Source organism: Anoplopoma fimbria, chromosome 21, assembly GCF_027596085.1.
Source record: "Anoplopoma fimbria isolate UVic2021 breed Golden Eagle Sablefish chromosome 21, Afim_UVic_2022, whole genome shotgun sequence".
Taxonomy (NCBI): domain Eukaryota; kingdom Metazoa; phylum Chordata; class Actinopteri; order Perciformes; family Anoplopomatidae; genus Anoplopoma; species Anoplopoma fimbria.
Window position 1 is genome coordinate 11,994,528 of NC_072469.1, and position 21,626 is coordinate 12,016,153.

At 40.8% G+C, this 21,626-nt stretch overlaps 1 protein-coding gene across 1 annotated transcript in view; it reads right to left on the reverse strand.

The window, feature by feature from the left end:
- snx7 (sorting nexin 7) overlaps window positions 1–20,199 on the reverse strand; it is a 43,890-nt gene extending 23,691 nt beyond the window's left edge. The window contains exons 1-7 of the mRNA XM_054623396.1: window positions 20,006–20,199; window positions 13,008–13,202; window positions 12,156–12,266; window positions 11,272–11,430; window positions 10,710–10,908; window positions 9,709–9,908; window positions 7,591–7,677 (exon numbers count right to left, since the gene is read on the reverse strand). Coding sequence (XP_054479371.1) covers window positions 7,591–7,677; window positions 9,709–9,908; window positions 10,710–10,908; window positions 11,272–11,430; window positions 12,156–12,266; window positions 13,008–13,202; window positions 20,006–20,089 — 1,035 coding nt within the window. The 5' untranslated portion in view covers window positions 20,090–20,199. The remainder of the gene's footprint in view (window positions 1–7,590; window positions 7,678–9,708; window positions 9,909–10,709; window positions 10,909–11,271; window positions 11,431–12,155; window positions 12,267–13,007; window positions 13,203–20,005) is intronic.
- Window positions 20,200–21,626: the final 1,427 nt, after the last annotated feature.

The following is a 21,626-nucleotide window of genomic DNA, read 5'->3' on the forward strand; positions in this document are numbered from 1 at the left end:
CTTGCAAGTCAAACTTAAAGTCTAAAGTTCTGGTTATGGAGACCAAGTTTAAGGGGGATTCCACAAACTTTGACTCATCAAAGTGTGTTCCCTGGTGTTGGGTAGGTCTACTTTGAGAAAAGTAGCATAACGTGTCTCTAGAGGGAGCTGAGTGGAGAGTCTTGTACCAGACCTAGAGGCTTCAGGCCACTCTTCAGTTCCAAAGCTAAGTCTCCATGGACTGAGCTCCTGCTGCCTGACCGCTTGTCCACCTCACAGTCAAATTGTTGCCATGGCGTATAAAAGTGGTTATAAAACAAAGGATCATTGTATTGCATTGGTTATAAGTGGGGGCTGAATGTCTGATTTTACATAGAACTGCTTGGTTTCTCCCAATAAATCAGGATATAGATAATGTTGGTATAAATATCAGCCTATTAATCACCATGTTGACCAAGTTGCACTATCTAAATTAGCTGGACCATCAGAGCAGCATCTTGTCGATGGCCTCAGAAAGGATGTATTTGTAAAAGGTGAAATGTGTCAAAAATAAAATAGCCACAAAAAAATATATAGCCCCAAACTGTTATTTCGGATTCAAGCCCTTTCACGCTCAATCTGGTCGGCGGACTTACATGGTCCTGCAGCTTTTTGTTGAGCACCTTGAGCTGATAATGTATGTTCATTTTCAAGTCAATCAAACGTATCTTGCGAGGGGTAAGCCGATTCCAAAATTGCATCTTTTGGGCATTAATTACAGCACCACCTTGTGGCCGCTACAAGTAATATGTTTGCATTATCCGTCAAAATAATTGCAGTTACACATTTTTTCTAAATCATTCAGAATTTAGGGGACTTTAGCTGAAAGTAATACCCTTTCCCAACCCTCATTTCCTCTCCGTCTCAACTATCAGGTTTCCAATGATGCAAAAAACGAAAAACGAAAAGACGAAATGCAAAAACACTACTACTAATAATACATTTTTACGCTTTACAGTCCCATTATGCCAAGTAAGAATAATTGATATGGCTTCCTCTGTCAATCTTTATTTTTGGTTCTATTCATTTATTTATGTCTTAACATTAAGGCTTTAAGAATGTTGCTGAGTAAGCCTCTTGCTCTGATAGGAGTGCCAAATCTGACAAATAAACCCAGACAACAAAGTGAGAGAAGATGTTAAATATTTAATGTGTATGTGTCATTTAGAGCCTAAGATAGTTAAGTCTATCCTAGATGGGCCTCTACACAAATACACACAACTCAACTAGAAAACACATACAGAACAATACCAAGGACACAGGATATAATAAAAAAAGATATAATGTAAAATATAAATAAAAGTACCGGATCAATCATGACTGGATGAGTGATCCCTTGTCAAAGCTGCACTAGTCAATACATTCATATAAACAATGGTTCCAATGACCATGTAGTCTATGATAGTCCTCCAAGTCTGAAAAGTGAGTTCAGTGTGTGAATGGGTGAATGATATGTAATATACTACTGACTGTAAGTCGCTTTGGATAAAAGCGTCTGCTAAATGACTGTAATGTAATGTAATGTAATGTCTGAAAAGTGAGGCCAAAGCTGAAGTGTCTTAAAACTTGCACTCTCTCTACTGGCCAGCAGGAGGCGACTCCTCTGGTTGTATAGAAGTCTATGAGAAAATGACTCTACTTCTCTCTTGATTTATTCCCTCAGTAAACATTGTAAACATGAGTTTATGGACTCAATCTCTAGTTTCAAGTCTTCTTCAATACAGCAGGATGTTCATTTAGTAAATTATGCTCCATTTAGAGTAATATAGACCATAAAGCAGGGTATGCTTTAGGGCGGGGCTACACAGTGTCACTTCTACAGTTTCGCTATCACAGCGTTGATCAGAATTAAGTTGTCTGTTATTGTTTTCCCCAAAGTCTTTTTTGTTTTAAGCATGCTTTCACTGGCCAAATTTAGCATCCCAATTAATATCACAGTTAACGAGACGTATGGATGCAGCTTGCTAACCAAGCTAGCTTAGTGGGCCTCGCTCTACCCCAGCTACACCCTCTCGTCCTAATCTGGTCACTTCTGGCTCCAAAAAACCAAGATGGCGATGTGACGGTGACTACTTCTACTTCAGTCTATGAAGTCTTAGTCTAGTCTACAGTCAGTCAACACTGTAAGGCTATATTAAGTCAATGATATGTATAGAGATTGTCCTGCTGTGACCAAATAGTTATTCCATCACTTAGATGTGAAACTAGAGTGGAATGCATGAAACTAATTTCAGCATGGAACCGTAAGCAGTCTCCGATGAGTCTAAATATATGTGAATGTACGTTTGGAAATCTTGCTAACCATTTGAATAAAAAAAGATAAATGTTCTATTTCAGTTGGTGTAGTTTTTCTCTCTACGCACAAAGTAGGTAAACTGCAGCTAAATAAGAGGAGGAAGTCGGGGAGCTACAACTAAACGTGTATGGCTCACAAGATAGTGGCCTACAGACCATTAGAGCAGAATTAGATAACCAATGGAGGATTACTGGAGACACTGAACAAACATCCACTTTATCAAGCTGCCTTCGTTTCAGCGACGAGTTAGCCTCACAGTAAACCTGAGTGAATAGTAGTTATTAGGTAATAACAACTATTAGGTGTATGTCAGCATAAATAAATGAGCGCTATGTTTAACCTGACACTGTGTGAATACTCTGAAGTACACATCATATTAGCTCTCCACTGGATGTTGTCATGCGGCTGGATTCACTGAGACTCAGCAGGGATTAGCAGTCTGACATTTAGACTGACAATATACATTTACTCAAGTTCAATAAACTATGCATGCTGAACATGGACTTATACCCAGCACACACACACACACACACACACACACACACACACACACACACACACACACACACACACACACACACACACACACACACACACACACACACACACACACACACACACACACACACACACACACTGTGGAAATCTCAGTGGCCTGCTTGTTACTGCAGTGATATCGATCCAGCTATTGATCTCTGAAGAGATCTGTCTGTGTGTGTGTGTGTGTGTGTGTGTGTGTGTGTGTGTGTGTGTGTGTGTGTGTGTGTGTGTGTGTGTGTGTGTGTGTCTGTGTGTGTTTGGTTTTCACCCCCTGTGTGTGGTGAAACAACAACAAGTGTTGTTGTCCTCCAGTTGTAACAAAAGAGCCAGGGAGAGTTTCAGCTGTGAAGCAGTGTGAACGGTGTAGTACAATCCGGCAGTACAGTAGAAATACTTTTAGGTTGCACTAAGAGGCCAATTCTCAAAAGGGCTGCGCGGCTTTTGAAGAATCTGAACCTGCACACATAAGACGACATGAGGCCATATTCTCAAAAGTAAATACAAGCAAAACAAATAGCGTCTAGGAGCTCTTGTGCAAATGCGCCTATATAAATGAGGTAAAATGCGCAGAATTGTCCCCGTTCTATGCAAATGAGCCTCATAGCAAACACAGTCCAAAGATCAGTACCAACAGTCACACACTGTTACAGTGGAACTATTAGCGTCTACAGAGAGTTGGTGGGAACTAAAGCTTCTTCATGAATTAAATGAATTAATAAAGCTCCCCTACATGTCATTTTTCATAATACGCAAAGCGTCTTTATAACAGGGAGAAGCACTTGACGTTTCTGCTGCAGTGGGATCGATTAAGGTATTCAGTAAACTCAAAATAATGTCTTAAATGAAAATGTATGAATGTAAGATCTTTAGTGAATCAGACCTTTAGACGGGGCAGATAGCGGTTGCAAATGATGAATAATTGTGAATTCTTCCCTTAGTCACTGTATAAATGTGAAAAGTAGAAAGAAGAAAAAGCCATCATATAAGAACGCAGAAGAAACGAAGCTAATAACACAATAAGACACTGTACATGTTGGTGCTATGCCTCTGCTAGGATTTCTCTGCACAGTCAATTTACATGCACACTAGTATCCAAGTTATGGTCCTGATTATGGTCCTGATTAGGATCCATTTTATGATCCTGGTTATTGTCCTGGTTTTGGTCCTGCTTATGGTACTAGTTATGATCCTAGTTATGGTCCTGGTTATTGTCCTGGCTATTGTCCTGGTTATGATCCTAGTTATGATCCTAGTTATGGTCCTGGTTATGGTCCTGGTTATTGTCCTGGTTATGATCCTAGTTATGGTCCTGGTTATGGTCCTGATTAGGATCCATTTTATGATCCTGGTTATGTGCTGTGCATGTAAACATCATATCCTGGCTTTTGAAACCTGGAGAAGCCCCTTTCCTAGTTCAGTGAAACTTGCTAGCTGAGGTTCAATTCTTCACATTTAATAATATATTTTTTCTTCTTTTTTTACTGAAATATGTATTTTCTTTAAGTTACAGTACTGTTTTCTAAAGTCCAGCTAAATTCTCATTAAGTCGTCCCTTTGTGTAATCCAAAGTAATGTCAAAGTGTATTGTTAATAGTTCAGTATCATTAAAAGGAGGCTCAGGCTGGCAGAGTGCTGCTGTTCCACCGTAGGGAACGAGAGGTGGAGAAATCACAGGAGCTACATGTGGTGGTGGGCAGGCAGCCTGCTGTTGGTGCTATTGAAGAGTGAGGACCACAGCAGCATCCACCCAGATTCAAGTAAAGCTGAAGGACAAGACCAGTGTTCATGTTTGTAAGATAGATAAGGAAGAGACGTTGTTGTGTAGCAGCTGCTGTCTGCTTCAGTGTGACCAACAGCTCTGACTTTGAGACAACGCTGACATTACTGCTGTACGAAGGATTTGATTGGCTGAATTGAAATAAGTTCTCCATCTACTCAGACGGAAACATGATGTTATCTGTTGATTTAATGCAAAACTAGGGGGCGCCATCATGAAATCAAAAAATATGAAATATTCATTTCTGATTTATTTTCTGAAAGGACACATTTACAGAGCAGATATGGACATAGTAGATGGACATCTATATAGGGATTTTCTTACAGATAGTTACTATCAACTTACATTATAACCAGTTACAAAGACAAACACATACAAATAATCTCATGTCCATGAGTCCTTTGCCCAGATGCATGCTGGGAGGCTTCCCTACACACCTACATCAGGGGGCTACAATATAAACTCAATAACATGGACACACAAGGACTTCTGATCCCATTTTTACCATTTTATCTATTACTTTCTCTTTTTTCTGAACGAACAGAAAGGAGTTTCCTTTTGGGCCTATATGAACCATTAACTCAGCCGGGTCACAATTACATCAGTGTCTTAAGAGGAGACATCCTCATCTGCTCTGATGAAACACACCGGGTTCCTCAGTGTGTGCTGCTACTTTAGAGCGACACTGCCCCCTCCTGGCTGTGTTGTGTCCTAGAAACACACTCGCATAAAAAGCTGAGTATTTTAATGATATTGAAAGGTCAAGTAAATGTTTACAGAAGGCAGGAATTTGATTCTGCGCTGTTTGGGGTTTAGAAGGATTGCCATCATACCGGTCAGAACAGTCTGACTACAGTCTGTAGTGCAGACCTGACGGCAGTGTTAAAGACACACAGCGGCCCACACAGTGATGATAACAACGTGTCACACGTTTAGTGTTTCAGACGGCTCGGTCATGGAATGTGCCTCCCAGTTATGACTGAATAGATGCCACAAACCGATCAGATGTCTCTGTTGTCCGTGCTGACAACGCTGGAGCCCAGCCGCTTTTGTGGACCACTTCTAATTATACAATCCACTCAGCAATTTGTGGGTCACGTGAGAAAACATATGATCACATGCAAGGAAAAAAAGAGAAAGAACTGATGCTCATTACTCTTGTGCATCAGTACAAGGAACACAAAGCCAAACCCAACACAGAAATAGATTTTTTTTTTTTAAAAGACAGCAAAAATAGGTTACATTTTTAAGTCTATCTTGTGTCGTGTACTATTAAATTTGACCTGAAGCCAACTATAGATTAGGCTACAAGTTATATATTTGTGTGGTTGTATTTAAGAATTGTAACGCAAATTGGTACGTCTGAACAGAGATGTGCAGCAGCAGTAAAGAAGTCAATGCGCATTATAAAAAAATGAAACATTGTAAATTGGCATGGGACAAGGGTGGCTGATCCGCTCTATAATCTGTGACATGTTGTTTATCTCGCATTACTGATGTGCTTGTGAACTAAAACTATGAAATGACATATGTCAGTTTGGGGGAGGGGGTCCCATTCTCTAGTGTGTAACCGGTAAATTCATGCTTCAAATTCATATTTAAAAAGACGCTCCTTATGACTTCAAATATTGTCTAATATGTTTCAGTTTTTTTAGACCTTTGTTCAGATTCGCCAAACCGTACATCAAATTTAGGCTAGAAATAATAATAAAAAAAAAATATATATATATATATATATTTAAAAAAATCGAAATACCTGAAAAATATATTTTATAGTAATTTTCTTTGCCAGAAGTAACATGGTTTTTATATAACACTGCCCCCACAGTCCATTTATATAAACATATCTATAGTGTGTTGACATGAAGCCTTCTTTTCATAATAAAAGTCCTCAAACACCTATCGTATCCATGACGTGCCCTCCGATGGAAGTGATGCGGCCTGCTGATAACACATGTATCAACTACAAAGAAGACTCCATCTAGTCCCATTAAACTGCACCCTGAGCCCTGCTAATGAGAAATACCGTTTTTATCCGGTATCGCAGGTGGCCTTCCCGATTCCCTTTCAAATCAACATTTTCCCAACCTAACTAATACGTTAAATAAATCAAACTGAGGCCGGGCGAGAGCCGCTTTGTGTTTCCTGGCTCTCGTTCAGTTCGGCGTGTGGCCACGTCGTCTCTTTGACAAAAAAAAAAACCTCCCGTTGGAAGCAGTAACAAAGGCATCTCTTTGACATTTCCCTTCTCATTAGTGCAGATGTGTTAAAGGCAGAAGCAGACTGATACGCATTAAAGCGCGCACACACACACATACACACATAAAACACACACACACACACACACCTAATTAAAGCAGGAATACAATACAAGTCTGTGGGGGGAAATCTCAGTCCTGCTTCTTAATTAAAACCTCACAGATGGATTTGATATCAGCTGGGTGAGTGGGGATACACACCTGCAAATCTACACATCCACACACACACACACACACACACACACACATACAAAACATTCTCTCAGATCCAAACACCTCAAATAAAAGCTCCTAAAAATAGCTCTGTCCTTTTGCTCGCCTAACTTTCCGTCTCCCGTTCTTTGTCTCCTGACATTTTGAGGCGAGTCGCCATCTACAGAGGATGTGGGAATTTTCATTACGCCGCGATTAGCTGCCGGGCTTACGGCGTGAAATAATATTGACAGCTCTTATTCCCACTGAGCTGAAGACCCTCTTCCAAGCAGCGAGCCTGGATATTTCGATAATCCCTCCCAGGAAGCCCTGTTTTCTCCCCAATATGAGCAGAGCGTGGTGCCCCCCCTCATGGGAGAGGTCCCACTCCATGCTTCACTTTATTACACCTAATCTCTGGGAAGATGAGTGGGGGACACACAAACACAGTGCTCATTTGATGGGACGCGAGGAGGAGTAGGGGGGGGGGGATGCTAGGTTGCTCTTACCGCTTCCTGGTCCACCCTCCTGGATGTCAGGGCCTCGTTCTTGGCTTCAAACTCTGCCTGGATGTTGTCTCTCCGTCTCATCACAGCCTAGGACAGATTGACACACAACAGTTGAGTCTCGGCGAGCGTTTTGAAGTTGAGTTTCTGTGAAGGCGCTCTACGGACGATAACCTGCGTCTCTGTTAACGGAACCCAGGAAGGAACAAACGGGTCTTTGCGCGCATCTCTGTTTGTGTTCCCAACACATCTGAAGGATTAGGCAAATCACACAGATAACAGGCTGGAAAGCTGTGGATTTGTCGAAGATGTGGTGAAACAACAAGTGTTGTTGTTCATGATGCATGGAGTCATGGAGAGCTGTAAAGAGGAAATACAGTCCTCTGTCAATCACCAAACGGTGTATCAACATACTGATGGCTCTATAAAGGTTATGTCAGTCAGTGTGTTGGTCATCTACCTTGGTCCAAAAACTATTGGTTGAAGCCCAATCTTTAGTACAGTTATTGAGGTTTCACAGAGTCCTAAAGACTTTGGTGATCCCCACATTTAAAAGGTGTAGCTGTTAGAGGGATCTATTGTTAGAAATGGAATATGGATATTTTCTTATAGTATATAACCACCTGAGTCCTTGTGTGTTCGTTAGCTTAAAGTGAGTCCTTTGTATCTACATGGGGAGCTGGTCCTCTTCACGAAGTCTGCTGTGTTGCACCGCCATGTTTCTACGGTAGCCCAGAAAGGACAAACCGAATACTGGCTTTCGAGAGAGCCTTTCAGGTTTTCGCATCAGCAGTGTAGTTCTCCTACACAGGCTTGGCATGCAGGAGGAGCTTCAATTAGTTGGTAGATTGATTTGCATCAATTTGTTCATGTTCCCCTCTCAGGATGATTGATCGTAACTTTTTCATCCTCAGGTCAAAAATTGTATTTCTCTGGTTTGTGACTAAAAACCTCTAGCACTGAAGACATCCCCGTCAGCCCCAGCTTTACTTTCTGTTCAGTGCATATTAGCTACTGTTAGGTAGCACCAACATGTTTTGTGTGATGACCATTAAAATATTTTTTCCCTGTTTTTGTGTGAACACAAATATGACTTGGCGAAAAAGTGATGTAAACATTTGTTTTGTAGCGTGACAACTGTTGCAAAATCTCAATACTACTAGTAAGAATATTTTGATGCAAACTATTTGCAGCAGAGTATTTATCATTTTTGTGTCGTTTAGTCGTCACACTCCTGGTGTGTTAAAGGCCTGCAGGCGACTACTTGGTTCTGAACATCATTGAAAAGGGCGAGATTCAATATGTCGGTCTGTTGATTCCAATGGCAAGCCCACTGTTTTAATGGCTTTGGGTTTGACTAAACAAAGTCCAAAGTGCAGTACTGTTAACTTCCTGATCAGGGGGAGGAATTTCTGGCACCAGACTCCGCAGACAAGGGGATGTCTGGTTCATCCGGTAAGAACACAGGTAAGATCACTAGAAAGAACATATGACCTGTTTAACTTATTGGCAGTAGCCTTAATGATCTTATAATACATAAATAAAACTACTAATGCCTTTTTTTCTTTTTTAAATCAACTGAATTGTGTTTTTATCCACAAAATCACTATAGATGACAATAACAAAGAAGAAGAAAACATCCAGAATTTTTGACGGTTTACACTGACTTCAGGACAATTTAAATTATTTAGAGCAACAGTGGTGAAAGAAAGTTAGTCTTGAGCCTTGAATACCAGCGGCTATAACAAAACAAAAAACTAAAGATATATACGGGTCCATATGGCTCATTGATGATTGGCGGGGCATCTCTATCTAGAAGTAGACCAGGTCTTATCTGTTGGATGTATGTTTTCATCTGCAGTTGCTTCCATGCATCAAATAACAGCTGGATTAGTATATTTAATAACGTAATGTAACAGAATAGTGTGGTGTAATAGTGTGAACTTGTTGGTTCTTTCCTTCCCTTTAACTCAGGCTATTTCAGATGAATGTTCATAATCCACATAGGCATGCATTAATATCCCTGGCTCCACTGGATTACCACAGAGGCTTTGCTCTTTATTGACCCGTGGTTTGATTAAAAGTGCTGACAGGGCCGGTTCTCAGCGTGGTCTGACTCACCTTCAGGGTCTCAGCACAGAGGACGTACTCGTGCAGAGCGGGGACGAGGACATCAGACAGGTGGTGGATCTGCTCCTCCGTTTCCTTACTGCACCGTTCCACGCAGCCGGCGACACCATTCAGGGGCTCCGTCAGCTCCTCCTCTGACCCCGCCCACTGGGCGTAGGTGGGGCTGTACTGCTTCAGCTCCTCCAGATACTCTGAAGGTAACAGAGGAGATGTTTAAACAAAACCAGCTGGATGGATTCAACGGTTACAAATGGCTGACAAGGGGTGGAATGTAACAAGTACATTTACTGGAGTACTGAACATGAAGCTACTATGAGAAATTATCATTTGTGTTGATCTTGGCGGTCCCTGTGGACAAAAGGGGTTGTGTTTCCGAGCACCAGAGTCCCTTTAGAAAAGCTCTCATGGTCTGCCCTGCGCTTAGTCCTGGTTCCCCCGTGCCTTCCTTCACTCCAGTGGGCCCAGCAATACGGCCTGGGTCTCCAGCTCATGGTGTTGGTATTGGCTCCCAGCAGGGAGAAGCTCTGCTCCTTGAGGAGGAGACTCTACAGCAGCCTTTCACCACAGTCAAAGGCTGCTGTAGAGTCTCCTCCTCAAGGAGCAGAGCCGATCTGGGTCCGTCCCAGGGGGCTGATCACGCTGGAGTGAGCCTGACCTGGTGGCCCCAATGACGAGCATTAAGAAGAACTCTATGGAATTAGCCAAACTTCTCACTAATGGTCTCGTCGACTGATGTCAGTCATAAAGACAAATCAGTATTAGGCTGTGACAGTTTCATAACCAGTTAAAAGTTCCTCAAAAAGAAACTTTAAATTAATGTTATTTATCAGTAAATGTCAGAATTGAAATTGTTTTTGTACAATCTTTCAATTTATGAATTACTTTTCAATCGTTATTAATACGTTATTATTAACATTTGGCCCCGCTTGGTTCCAATGCAGTGCTTCTGATTCTTTACAGAGCAGAAATTGTGTGAATGAACTCCTCAGTACCTCTCTCTTCCTTGATGATCCTCTGGGTGACTTTGTCCACGGAGCAGATCTTGTTACTGAAGTCCTCCACATACTCCTGCATCATGGTGAACTCCTCCGGCCGGCTCTTCAGGCCTCGCACCGAGTTGGCCACGGCCCTCACCGTCTCCCCCATCCTGCTCAGGAAGCCGGGGCCCTGTTTCTTGTGAGACAGCAACTCCTGCCAGGGTCAAACACACCAGGGCTTTAATTAAGATGTGCACCAAAGGTGAGTTCACAAAAGTCACACAGGTCTCAATGCATTTCATATTAAATGGTTTATAGAGACCATAAATAAGATGCCTGGTTGGTAGAATAAAGCTGAATGAAGAGAGAATTTGTGATGAGCTGCAAAGATAAAAAATACACCTAGCAACAGCTCTAAATATCACTGATAAGAGTGTAAAATACTAGACTACACTAAGTAAAATAGCTTTATCAGTAAAACCAACTCCCTGGGAAATGGAGTTTAAGTGTGTGTGTGAGAGAGAGAGAGAGAGAGAGAGAGAGAGAGAGAGAGAGAGAGAGAGAGAGAGAGAGAGACCTGTGCTGTGAGGAAGACTTTGAAGTGCTGGCTGTAGGACAGTATGGGATGCACAGAGATCTTGTTGAGGAAGCGGTGCAGGGCTTTCCTCCTGGTCTCGATGAAGTCGTTGTTGAAGCGCTCCACCATGCCCTTCATCACAAACTTCTCCGGCAGCGGCTGAGGACGCAGCGAGACAATCACCCAGGTGTTATTATTTGTGCTTGGTAGAACGCGCGGCATGTATTCGGCATTCCATTCATCTCAAAACATAGAAACCAAGCGTGTGCATGTGATCGCACAGAGCAGAAGTCAGGAGCGGTAGTAGTCACCTCCCTAGTAATAAGAGTGGAGGCACTTTCAACACCCACAGTCTCCCACCAGGATTTTTAAAAGTTTTTAATAATGAAAATGAAATGTTTTAGTTTTTGAAAGAACATCTATTAAAATTGCATATGAATATTGTATTATGTTCATGCAGGTGTGTGAATACATATATTTATGCAGGTGTGAATATATAAATTTACACAGGTGTGGATATATACGTTAATGAGGTGTGTGAAAATATATGTTTAAGCAGGTGTGTGATTATGTGTTTATGTAGGTATGTGAATATATGTGTTTATGCAGGTATGTGAATATATATGTTTATGCAGGTTTATGGATATTGTCAATATGTTATGCAGGTGTGTCAGATGAATGTGTTTATTTTTCAAATATTATTTGAAAATGTTAGTTTCTGGAAAGCCCTGAGGAATATTAGGTGGAAAGAAATATACAGTCAGAAACCCTAAACTCTAGTGGGTGTTTTGGAAAACTTCTGGCAGCGATGTCAATGTGTGACTTGCGGTAAATGAGCAGCAGCCTGTAGATGTGTGGAGCTGACGTGGCTTACTGGTACGTACATGGACAATGAGTGTCGGGTGGTTTTCTTCCAGTTTACTTCGGAGCCACAGGAAGTCCTGGTAGCGCCGGCGAACCTCGTACTCGCTGGAGTCAAACTCGCCCCGTGTGGTCTTAAGAGAGAGAGAGAGAGAGGATACAAATCAGGACACAAGGCAGCATGAAGCTTTATCCCTGGTCCCCCTCATACTTGCTTGCTTTGTGTGCAAAGAATCACTGTTTTGAATAATTAACGTTTAACAACACCACATTATGCATAACAAAAAAAAAAAGTAATACATGTTCACTTCATTATGTAATAACACCAGCATCTTCGCATAGTCTGCCGCATTTTGGAAGAACAGTCCGAACGCAATATGCAATAAAATACCTACATTTTGTTTATAAATTATTACGGATTGCTGTGACAAAATGTTGGTGTTATTACATAACTAATTGAACACAACAATTTGTCTAGTTATTGTATAATGTGGCATTATGTGATAATAGGCACTTCTGAGAACTTGGTTACCTCGGTTACATGCTAATAATATAAACCTTAATAATGATGAAAACCAATGTCATGTGTAGTATTGTAGACTCTGAATATTGGTAAACCATTTGGTGGCTCACAAAAATGTACGTTTGTATGTATGTATGTATGTACAATGTAGGAAATTTGACTCACACTCACTCATCGTTTTACAAAACGTGTGTAAGGGAACAAATGCTTATCTGAAGCTAATCAAAGATTGATATATTACTGCCAAAATAGTCGACAGGACAGAATCATCAATGAATCCTCTTCCCCAAGGAAAGATCCCGTTCCTAAGACCAGCAGAGACGGGACACTGGGTAAACGAGGACCGGCTCACCTTGGTAGCGACCCTGTACATGATGAAGGTTTCGATGGCAGTGACGTGGCTCTCTGGGTTATCCACGGTGATGAAGATGTCGTCGGCGTCGGCACCCTGCTGCTGCCCTTCATCCTCCTCCTCCTCCAGTCTGTACTGGTTGACCATGGAGCTGGGAGAGTTGGGCATGGGACTTCCATCGGCCAGTGATGTGTTCTGGACCAAAGAGAGGACGCTACTGTTAGTCATGTCTGGGACTTTTCATGTGAACAACAGAGGGCGACATGAATGTCTTTAAAGGGAGACCGTCACAAGGTGTGTGCGTTTTTTTTAAGGGGCAACGTGTAATGTCAAGCCACATGCTCCAAGCTAGCTGACCCAGCTGGTTCGCATGCTCATTCTCTGTGACATAACACATCTTTGACATCGCCTCAACACTGAAACCTCATCACAGTCTGGTTAAAATGGAATGTTCTAAATTTACATTCTGGTCAGATCTTACATGTGGCATCTTTGAACTAAATTGAGAGATGTCCGGCACTTTCTGTCAGGAAGTCGGTTGCAAGATAAGTTTATAGAAAAAACTTTTTATTACATGCTGAACAAAAGCGCAGGAATCAAAGACTGATCTACATATTACAACCTTTCAATACCCAGAACTAGCTCCTGGGGTTCATGAATGCTTTAGTGTAAAATTGGCATAATAAGCATTTGAATTCTTGGGTTGAGGCCCAAAAGGTGCTTTGTGAGTATTATCAGTTCAATCTTGAGTGCAAAAGTACGTTTGTGCCAAATTTGAAGAAATTCCCCAAAACAACATGGGTCGGACGTGAGGTCCCTGTGACCTTGACCGCAGGAATCTTATCAGGTCCTTCGGGTCTATGTTTTTGCCAAATTTGAAGAAACTTCTTTCCTGAGATACCACCTTCATGAGAACGGACCGGTTGTACGGACAGACAACCCAAAAACATAAAACAGGATATAAATTCAAGAAAAGCTTTTTCCTTCACTTAGGTCTTGACATGAAAAACAGCACGGGCAGCTAAATCTCAAATCACAGCTTTCCCAGCAGCTCGGTCCGTTTGTCACGTCCGCCCTACAGCATGAACTGTCAACAGTGTCGCCTTTGAGGAGCTGTGATAGCACAGTTAAAGAAACAATAGTTCAAATTTGCAGAAGCTTTTAAAAAGGGGTGTAGTGTTGGTAGTTAAGAACTGATGCTCACACACACAAGAATGCTGCTAATCAGATCTACACAGAGGTTTACAGATTGCACTGGAAGCAGATTTCTACTCTGTGGGCATTCTTTCCACCGCCATCATAGCAAGAACCGTTAAAAAGTTCTACATCTTATTGGCTGCAGTATGTGGATTTATAAGTGAATAAGAAATCTGTTCTCTATTCATACTATTCTGTTGGCTGACCCATTAGTTGATTTCATCGACGCATCTGTGAAACTGAGATTCTCCGCTAAGATCACACAAAAGCGCCACTTTCAATCTCATATTTACCAGGGATGTGCTCTTTTTTTTATTTGGACATTCGTCATTAAAACGGAATTAAGAAATGACTGATTGACTAAAGAAATATTAGTAGAAACAAAGTTTAATCTTTGCAAAAAGTGTAAAAGAGACATTTCACAGGGGGTTGTGTGCCAGACTGTTTCTTGGCTGAGGTAAAAACTTCCTAAAGTCTCCGCTGGTTGGCTCCTGGAGAAATGTTAGAAATATCAATACACTTGAGTATGTAGTTATTATGTTGTGTGATACTTTATTGATTCTCAAAACTCTCTCCCAAAGAAATGTGCTGGATGTCACTCAGACTTTCAGGTTCAGGTTTGTTCTTTATACTATGACAGTTTCTCAAATATCACAAAATTCTAATTGGTTATAGTATATCAATATTTTAAATGGTAAACCCTATCTCTGAGTTTTGCTGCCCTCTTTGGGATACCTCAGGTGGTAGCGCTAGTCTGTAGAGTTACAGCGACGGATGCAAACACGCTGGAATGCTAACATTAAAGGCTTTGCTGCATTGCATCAAGATTGTGATCTTAGAAATGACAAAGATGTGTTTATGGTCATTAAAAAAAAGTTTGTCCACCAGAAACTACTGACTAGTACATTAAACTTACTGCAGGGTACTTTGGGCAAGTAGCTGAGGTGTTGGACTTGCCAAATAGCAAAACGTACGAAAATATACGCCTATAAACAAAAAAGTACATTCAACAGAGATTTGAACATTGAACAAAAAGAACGTCAAAAAACAAAATGTTATCATTCAACTTTATGACTGTCATTCTATAGTGGTTATTTACATAAAACACACAATTCAAAGGATTAGGAAATAAATTATTGTATTTTGATATTGAGCTTGAACGCACCATAATGTGTTCAAGCTCATAACAGAATGGAACCTCCGATAATGCTAGCCGTTAGCTATTTCATAAGCAGAACTGTGCAGACCCGATATTTGCGTATCGGCCCCTGATAATGATCACATTCTTTTTTCTTTTTTTTTTTTTATTACTGGATGAGACATTCCACTTTTCCAAACTACGGGGTTTACTTGTCACAGGTAAACGTAATGTGGAGCCCCTGCTTAATGATTCCATCCAAAATGTGCTGCATGGAAACACACAATAAGACAACTCCCACATTTTAAGGAGCATATTGTCGTTGTAGAAGACTGTGACTGGAAGTTTCCAACAGTTATGCAGCCAATCTTTGACTGCTAACTGAGGGAGCCATCTGGGTCCTCTGGCCACATTTAGAAATGTACAAACCCATCCAGATGGTGTGTGGGGTAAGAATATGATGGAAGTTAAATATGCTCGGGATTAATCCCCATTTAGTGGATTCAATCTTACACACAAAGACTGTACTGAACAGCCAGTGATACGGAGTGAAACTGTTGCCGCGCTTAAAGTTGAGAACATTCACAGCAACCGATACTGAGGAGCAAAGCCTCCGGTGAAAAATCCATCCTCCTACATGATCCTCAATGGTGCACTGCAGGTTTCACATTTGAAACGCAAACACACAAAAGCAGAAGTATTTTAGGAAAAGGTCTGTATTTAGGCAACATTGGTGTATATAATAGATACACCTAAACATATTTTTTCTAATTATTGATATATTGATATAACATAGATGAAAAGTATAACTAGATATTGTGGAATTGGCGTCACACGATTTGCTAGATGGAAGATTAATCACTCTGTTTGGAGAGTCTTCTAACTGTTACACAGAGTGAAGCTTCTTTTACCTCATAAACAATCTTTGGCTGAGTGCAGACATTTTCGCAAGGAGCACACCAACCGAACATCAAGTTACAAACTGAGTTTATTTCCTTAACTTTTCATTCATTTCAGCTCCCTCCAAACCGGTAACGCAGGAAAAAAAGATACCTTTTCTTTAATTTGACGCTCCAAAATCGGTCTGACACTTGCTTGGTCATGCACCCTTTTTTTGTCACTTGCCGTGTGCGATCAGGTGACTGTCGGTGTGTGTCATCTGATCTGGGATGAGGATCAGCACCGGTAAAGAGAGGCATGTCACCGACCACCATGGATTGCTTGGACTCCGGGAATAGGAAATCCGGAGACCTTAAGCCCCAGTAGTGCGGGTGAAGGAGTTCAAGGTACCTCGGGGTCTTCAACTCACACCTCCGAGTGAGGTCTATGGACACATAGTTCACTGATAAAAGCACTGTGTACATGAGAAAATTCGTTTTTTAGATGCTTTAAAAAGAGGAAGTCTTAAAAATCTACATTTGAATAAATATATTGCAGCCAAATCAAATTGTTTCAGGATATTCAACCTTTGTTTTTTAATAATGCATGTAATACTTGACTTGCTTCTTTACAGGGCTTGTAAAAAAGTAATAAAGTAGTCCATGAATATGAAATATGAGTTTACTGATATTTGGAGGTTGGTTTTCAGTGTTTTGCCAGTCACACCTATACTCTCTGGGCATATCTATGAGTTATACTGGTTGTCTTTTTGATTCTTCATAGTGGCGTTTCAGAAAATAATGCAAAGAACAGCGTGTTGAGCATGAACGCTTCCTTTTTATTATTCTTTAAACCCAGTTCATCGAGCTGAGAAAAAGTATTTTTTCATGATTCCAATATCATATGAAAACAATACTGAGTTTGAGATGGTACTTGTAGATTTTTCATGTGGTCAAGAGAGTTTTGAAAGACTTTATGCAGCTATGGGGGTGGAAAATTGTATGAACTGATAATAATAATAATAATTATCAAATGTAATATGCTGTACATAATAACTTACGGTAACATTCATACAGTATATTTTCACAGAGGACTTTTCACATATCAAATGATCCAATAAGTGTGCTGCCTGCAGGTCAGTTAGCTGTAACATCAGCTGAGAAACTGCTGAGGTAAGCGCTACCACCCTCTTGGATTACTGCACACTATAAAAAATAACTACAAACCAGATGGCAACCTCCAGTTCTGCAGAGTGAAGCCGATGTGTCTTAAAACTTGCATTCTCTCTACTGACCAGCAGGGGGTGAGTCTTCTGGTTGCAAAAAGAAGTTTGATTGTATAGAAGTCTATGAGAAAATGACTCTACTTCTCTCTTGATTTATTCCCTCAGTAAACATTGTAAACATGAGTTTATGGTCTCAATCTCTAGTTTCAAGTCTTATTCAATACAGCATGATGTTCATTTAGTAAATGATGATCCATTTAGAGTCAAACAGACCATAAAGCAGGGTATGCTTTAGGGCGGGGTTACTGTGATGGACAGGTCTCTACCAGAGCCGTATACGGCGTCTCTAAGACACTCCTCCAAAGCCCACTCCTCTGTTCATATGTTGCAAAAAAACAACATGGAACTAGATGGCTACAGCGAAATTGCCTAACTAACTAACTGCTTCAAAACGGCAGTCCACAAACCAACGGGTGACGTCATGATTACCAAGTCCAAATCTTAGAAAACTTCAAATTCAAATATCAACCTACTATTCATACTAAGCATGGCATTTTATGAGTATGTAGAATGGATGATTTTCAATATTTCGCATAGTCTAAAAAAAAATGTAATAGTTTAGGCGACTACCGGCTGAGTATTGATGGTAAAAATATATTTTTCCATCACAGACGCTGCCTGGTAGTAACGTGACTTCCAGGTTCAACTGTGTGTTTATGTGTGTGTACATACAAACACACACTCCCTGCAGTCCTCACTTGTTTTGTACAGAAACAAACACTGCTGTATGTGTGTTAATAAGAAAAAAACAACTAAAGGTTATTTAACCCAAACACAATGCAAAGCGTGGCCACAATAACCAGCTGTCTCTGCGGTAAACTGGTTATTTTGGTTTTTACCTCCAGTAGCCACAGATATCATGGTGACGTGTGGCAGAGCAGACTGGAGCTGGTGGAGGTTTGTTTGAGGATTTTTGGTTTTTGCGCCGTGTTGTCATAAAATATGACGGCAGACGTTTAAAGCTTCATTCTGGAACCTCAAACGAGGAATCATAAAAGTGGACTCTACAGCAGAACAGTTGCACTGGATTGTACATAATAAAGTGGCCACAGAGTGTATGAGGACTGCGACTCCGTACCGGATCATGGAACCTGACTGGTGTTGATTTGCAACTAAGTAGACTGAGGCTGCACTTCTGTTTGAGACCTCCCTTTGTTCAGTCTGACCTAAATTGAGCCCGGCACAAACACACACACAATAAAGACCACTTTCACTCTGATCCTCCAATGACTCTAAAGTTACCCTACCATGTTCACACATTTCAGAATCTCACATTGAAGTACATGTATATTAAGTAAATCACAGTTGCCAGTAAAATGCATTATATATTTTAGTTATTATGTTAGTTAGAGTCTGATGGTGGCACCTTGCATGGTAGCCTGTCATCAGTGTGTGAATGGGTGAATGACATGTAATATACTACTGACTGTAAGTCGCTTTGGATAAAAGCGTCTGCTAAATGACTGTAATGTAATGTAATGTAATATTTCATTGTCATTTGTGGACAGCGTACATGGAAATGTTTGATTATTTATGTTGGTCTTGATTGTACTGTCATAACTGTCTGTGAACCATAAACTATATGAACCAAGAAAAAATGTGTTCAAAGTTCAATTATCAATGAAATCAACTGTAGCCCAACATAATTATTATTCTTTTTTTTTATTTTTTTTTTACAGTCGTGTGATTCCTCTTCTTCAACATTTACAATCTTTGAATCCAGTGTTTAGCTCGCATTGGAGCTAAGGAAGAGCTTGGCAAGAATAGTTATAGGATTCATAAGTGAGTCGCTGCAGGAAAAATCATTTGCAACTTTCTCGCGTTCCCCAAAAAATGTCTTACCAGGCTGCATAGAGAAATGTCACAATATAACGTGTCCTCGTTATTTGACATAATACACGACCCAAAAATCATAACTGTGGGCATCTGGTAACTCTACAGAGGGGCTTTTGTTTAACTCAGCTTGTATAAAAGAAACTTTCTTCAACTTTTTTTCTTCCAGTTTCCAACTAGTCTGAGAGTTAAAAGGCGTGTTCATTATTGTTTTGGAGCTACACGGAATTGAAAAGGGGGGAGTCTTGTAGAGAAGTAAAAGCTGTTCAAAGTATTGTTTTTACCTGCTGTAAAGTTTTGAAAAAGTAAATAGACACTAGTATTAATCAAATATTCAACAACTGAACGGACTTAACGTTAATGTTTCTATATGTATATTTAAAAAAAAAAAAAATCATCTATTACAATATGGTTCTAAGGTCAGCTCATCAGCTGATCCGGGACATTTGGCTTCCTTCCTCTTTAAATGACAGTATGTTGGTCGGTCACTACAGACCGCACGGACCGCAGAAACACGTAGAAACTACCATGACAGTCTCCTGCAGGTTAAAGTTAAAGCGGGTGTGTTGGTACCGGGGGCTTACATCCACGTAGCAAGAAAAGGCAATGGAAGCTGTGGAGAGTCCCAAGCTTTCGCCTCATTTTCCGGCAGTGCTTTTACTTTACCTTGCTGAAAACCTCCAGGTCGTCGTCCTCGTCCAGGTCCAACATGTGTCCCGAGAAGTCCGCGGGGACCGTCTGTCCGCTCATCTCGCTCTCAAACTGGTCAAAATGAACTCAGCTCATCGGGCAAACCTGGAAAAAGGTAAACTTCCAGTAGAACTTCGGAGCAGCAGAAAGACTCCGAGAGCAGCAAGACAACCGCACTTCCTCTAACTGATTTCAAAATAAGAGCCCTCACTACAATCACTTAAGGGATAATGACTAGTTCAACATTCACAAAATTGTTTAAGAACCTATTTTAAGGTTAATAGAGCATTCATGAGGTGTCACTTCTTCTTAGCGTTTACACGGTTCGAGATATGGATTAGTATAACAAATAATATTTATTTTTTATTTGAGTACTACAGGTAGCATGATTATTGTCTACTCTATTTTCACTGGAAGTGTGTGTACTATTGATAGCAACGAAACCGGAGTCAAATTTCTTTTTTTTTTTTTTTTTTTCACATACACACTTTTCGCCATTAAAGCTCATTCATTCCGATGAGCGATAATAAAGCGAGTCGTTAAAAATAATCAAGACTTTTATTTTGACGGGAAATCAGGGTTCTTCCGGCACAGTGCTGGAGCTGGACTGCAGCTGAACTGTTGAGCGCGCAGATGCGGAAATCACTACATGAACATCTGAAGGGTTGTTTAGTTTTCCACAAGACTCAAACCACAGAAAATATAACCACGATGGAGATATTATCTACTGTGACATCGCCTCAAATAAATAACGTATAATTATTTATTTGAAAGAATGACATGCAGTCCACAATTACTTGGGGGGAGCCTCCGAACTGTCCTACTACTGCAGTTAAAAACATCAGTTAATGTGAGCTCTAAGCACGACCTTTCTGGGAAAAAAAGGATAAATGAGTGCTCCAAATTCAGACACATAATGAAATTTAGAAATAACTGTATATTTTTCAAAAAATAAACTTAGTTCAAATAGCCTACCTTAGCGTTTGTTTTTTTGTAGTTTGGTTTTTCTAAACTACATTTGATGCAGGCAGGAAACTGCCCGGTGAAGCCGATAAGGAAGTGTCTTACAACTTGCATTCAATGTGTTGACCAGCAGGGGGCGACTCCTCTGGTTGTGTAGTAGTCTACATTACATTACATTACAGTCATTTAGCAGACGCTTTTATCCAAAGCGACTTACAATCAGTAGTATATTACATATCATTCACCCATTCACACACTGATGACAGGCTACCATGCAAGGTGCCACCATCAGACTCTAACTAACATTCATGCAACATCCAGTCCACACCGATGGCAAGCCTTCAGGAGCAACTTGGGGTTAAGTGTCTTGCCCAAGGACACATCGACTGCCGAAGCCGGGTATCGATCCACCGACCCTCTGAATGGAGAACTACCTTACTCTCCACTACGCCACAGCCGCCCACTATGAGATAGTCTATGAGAGAATGACTCTACTTCTCTCTTGATTTGAAGTCACTTTCCCTAAAAAGGCACTTCATTAGGTACGCAAATCATACTGCCTTAGAGATGATGAGGAGGAGGCTCAAGGAGAGGAGGAGGCTCATGGGGAAACTTTCCACACATTCAACAAAGG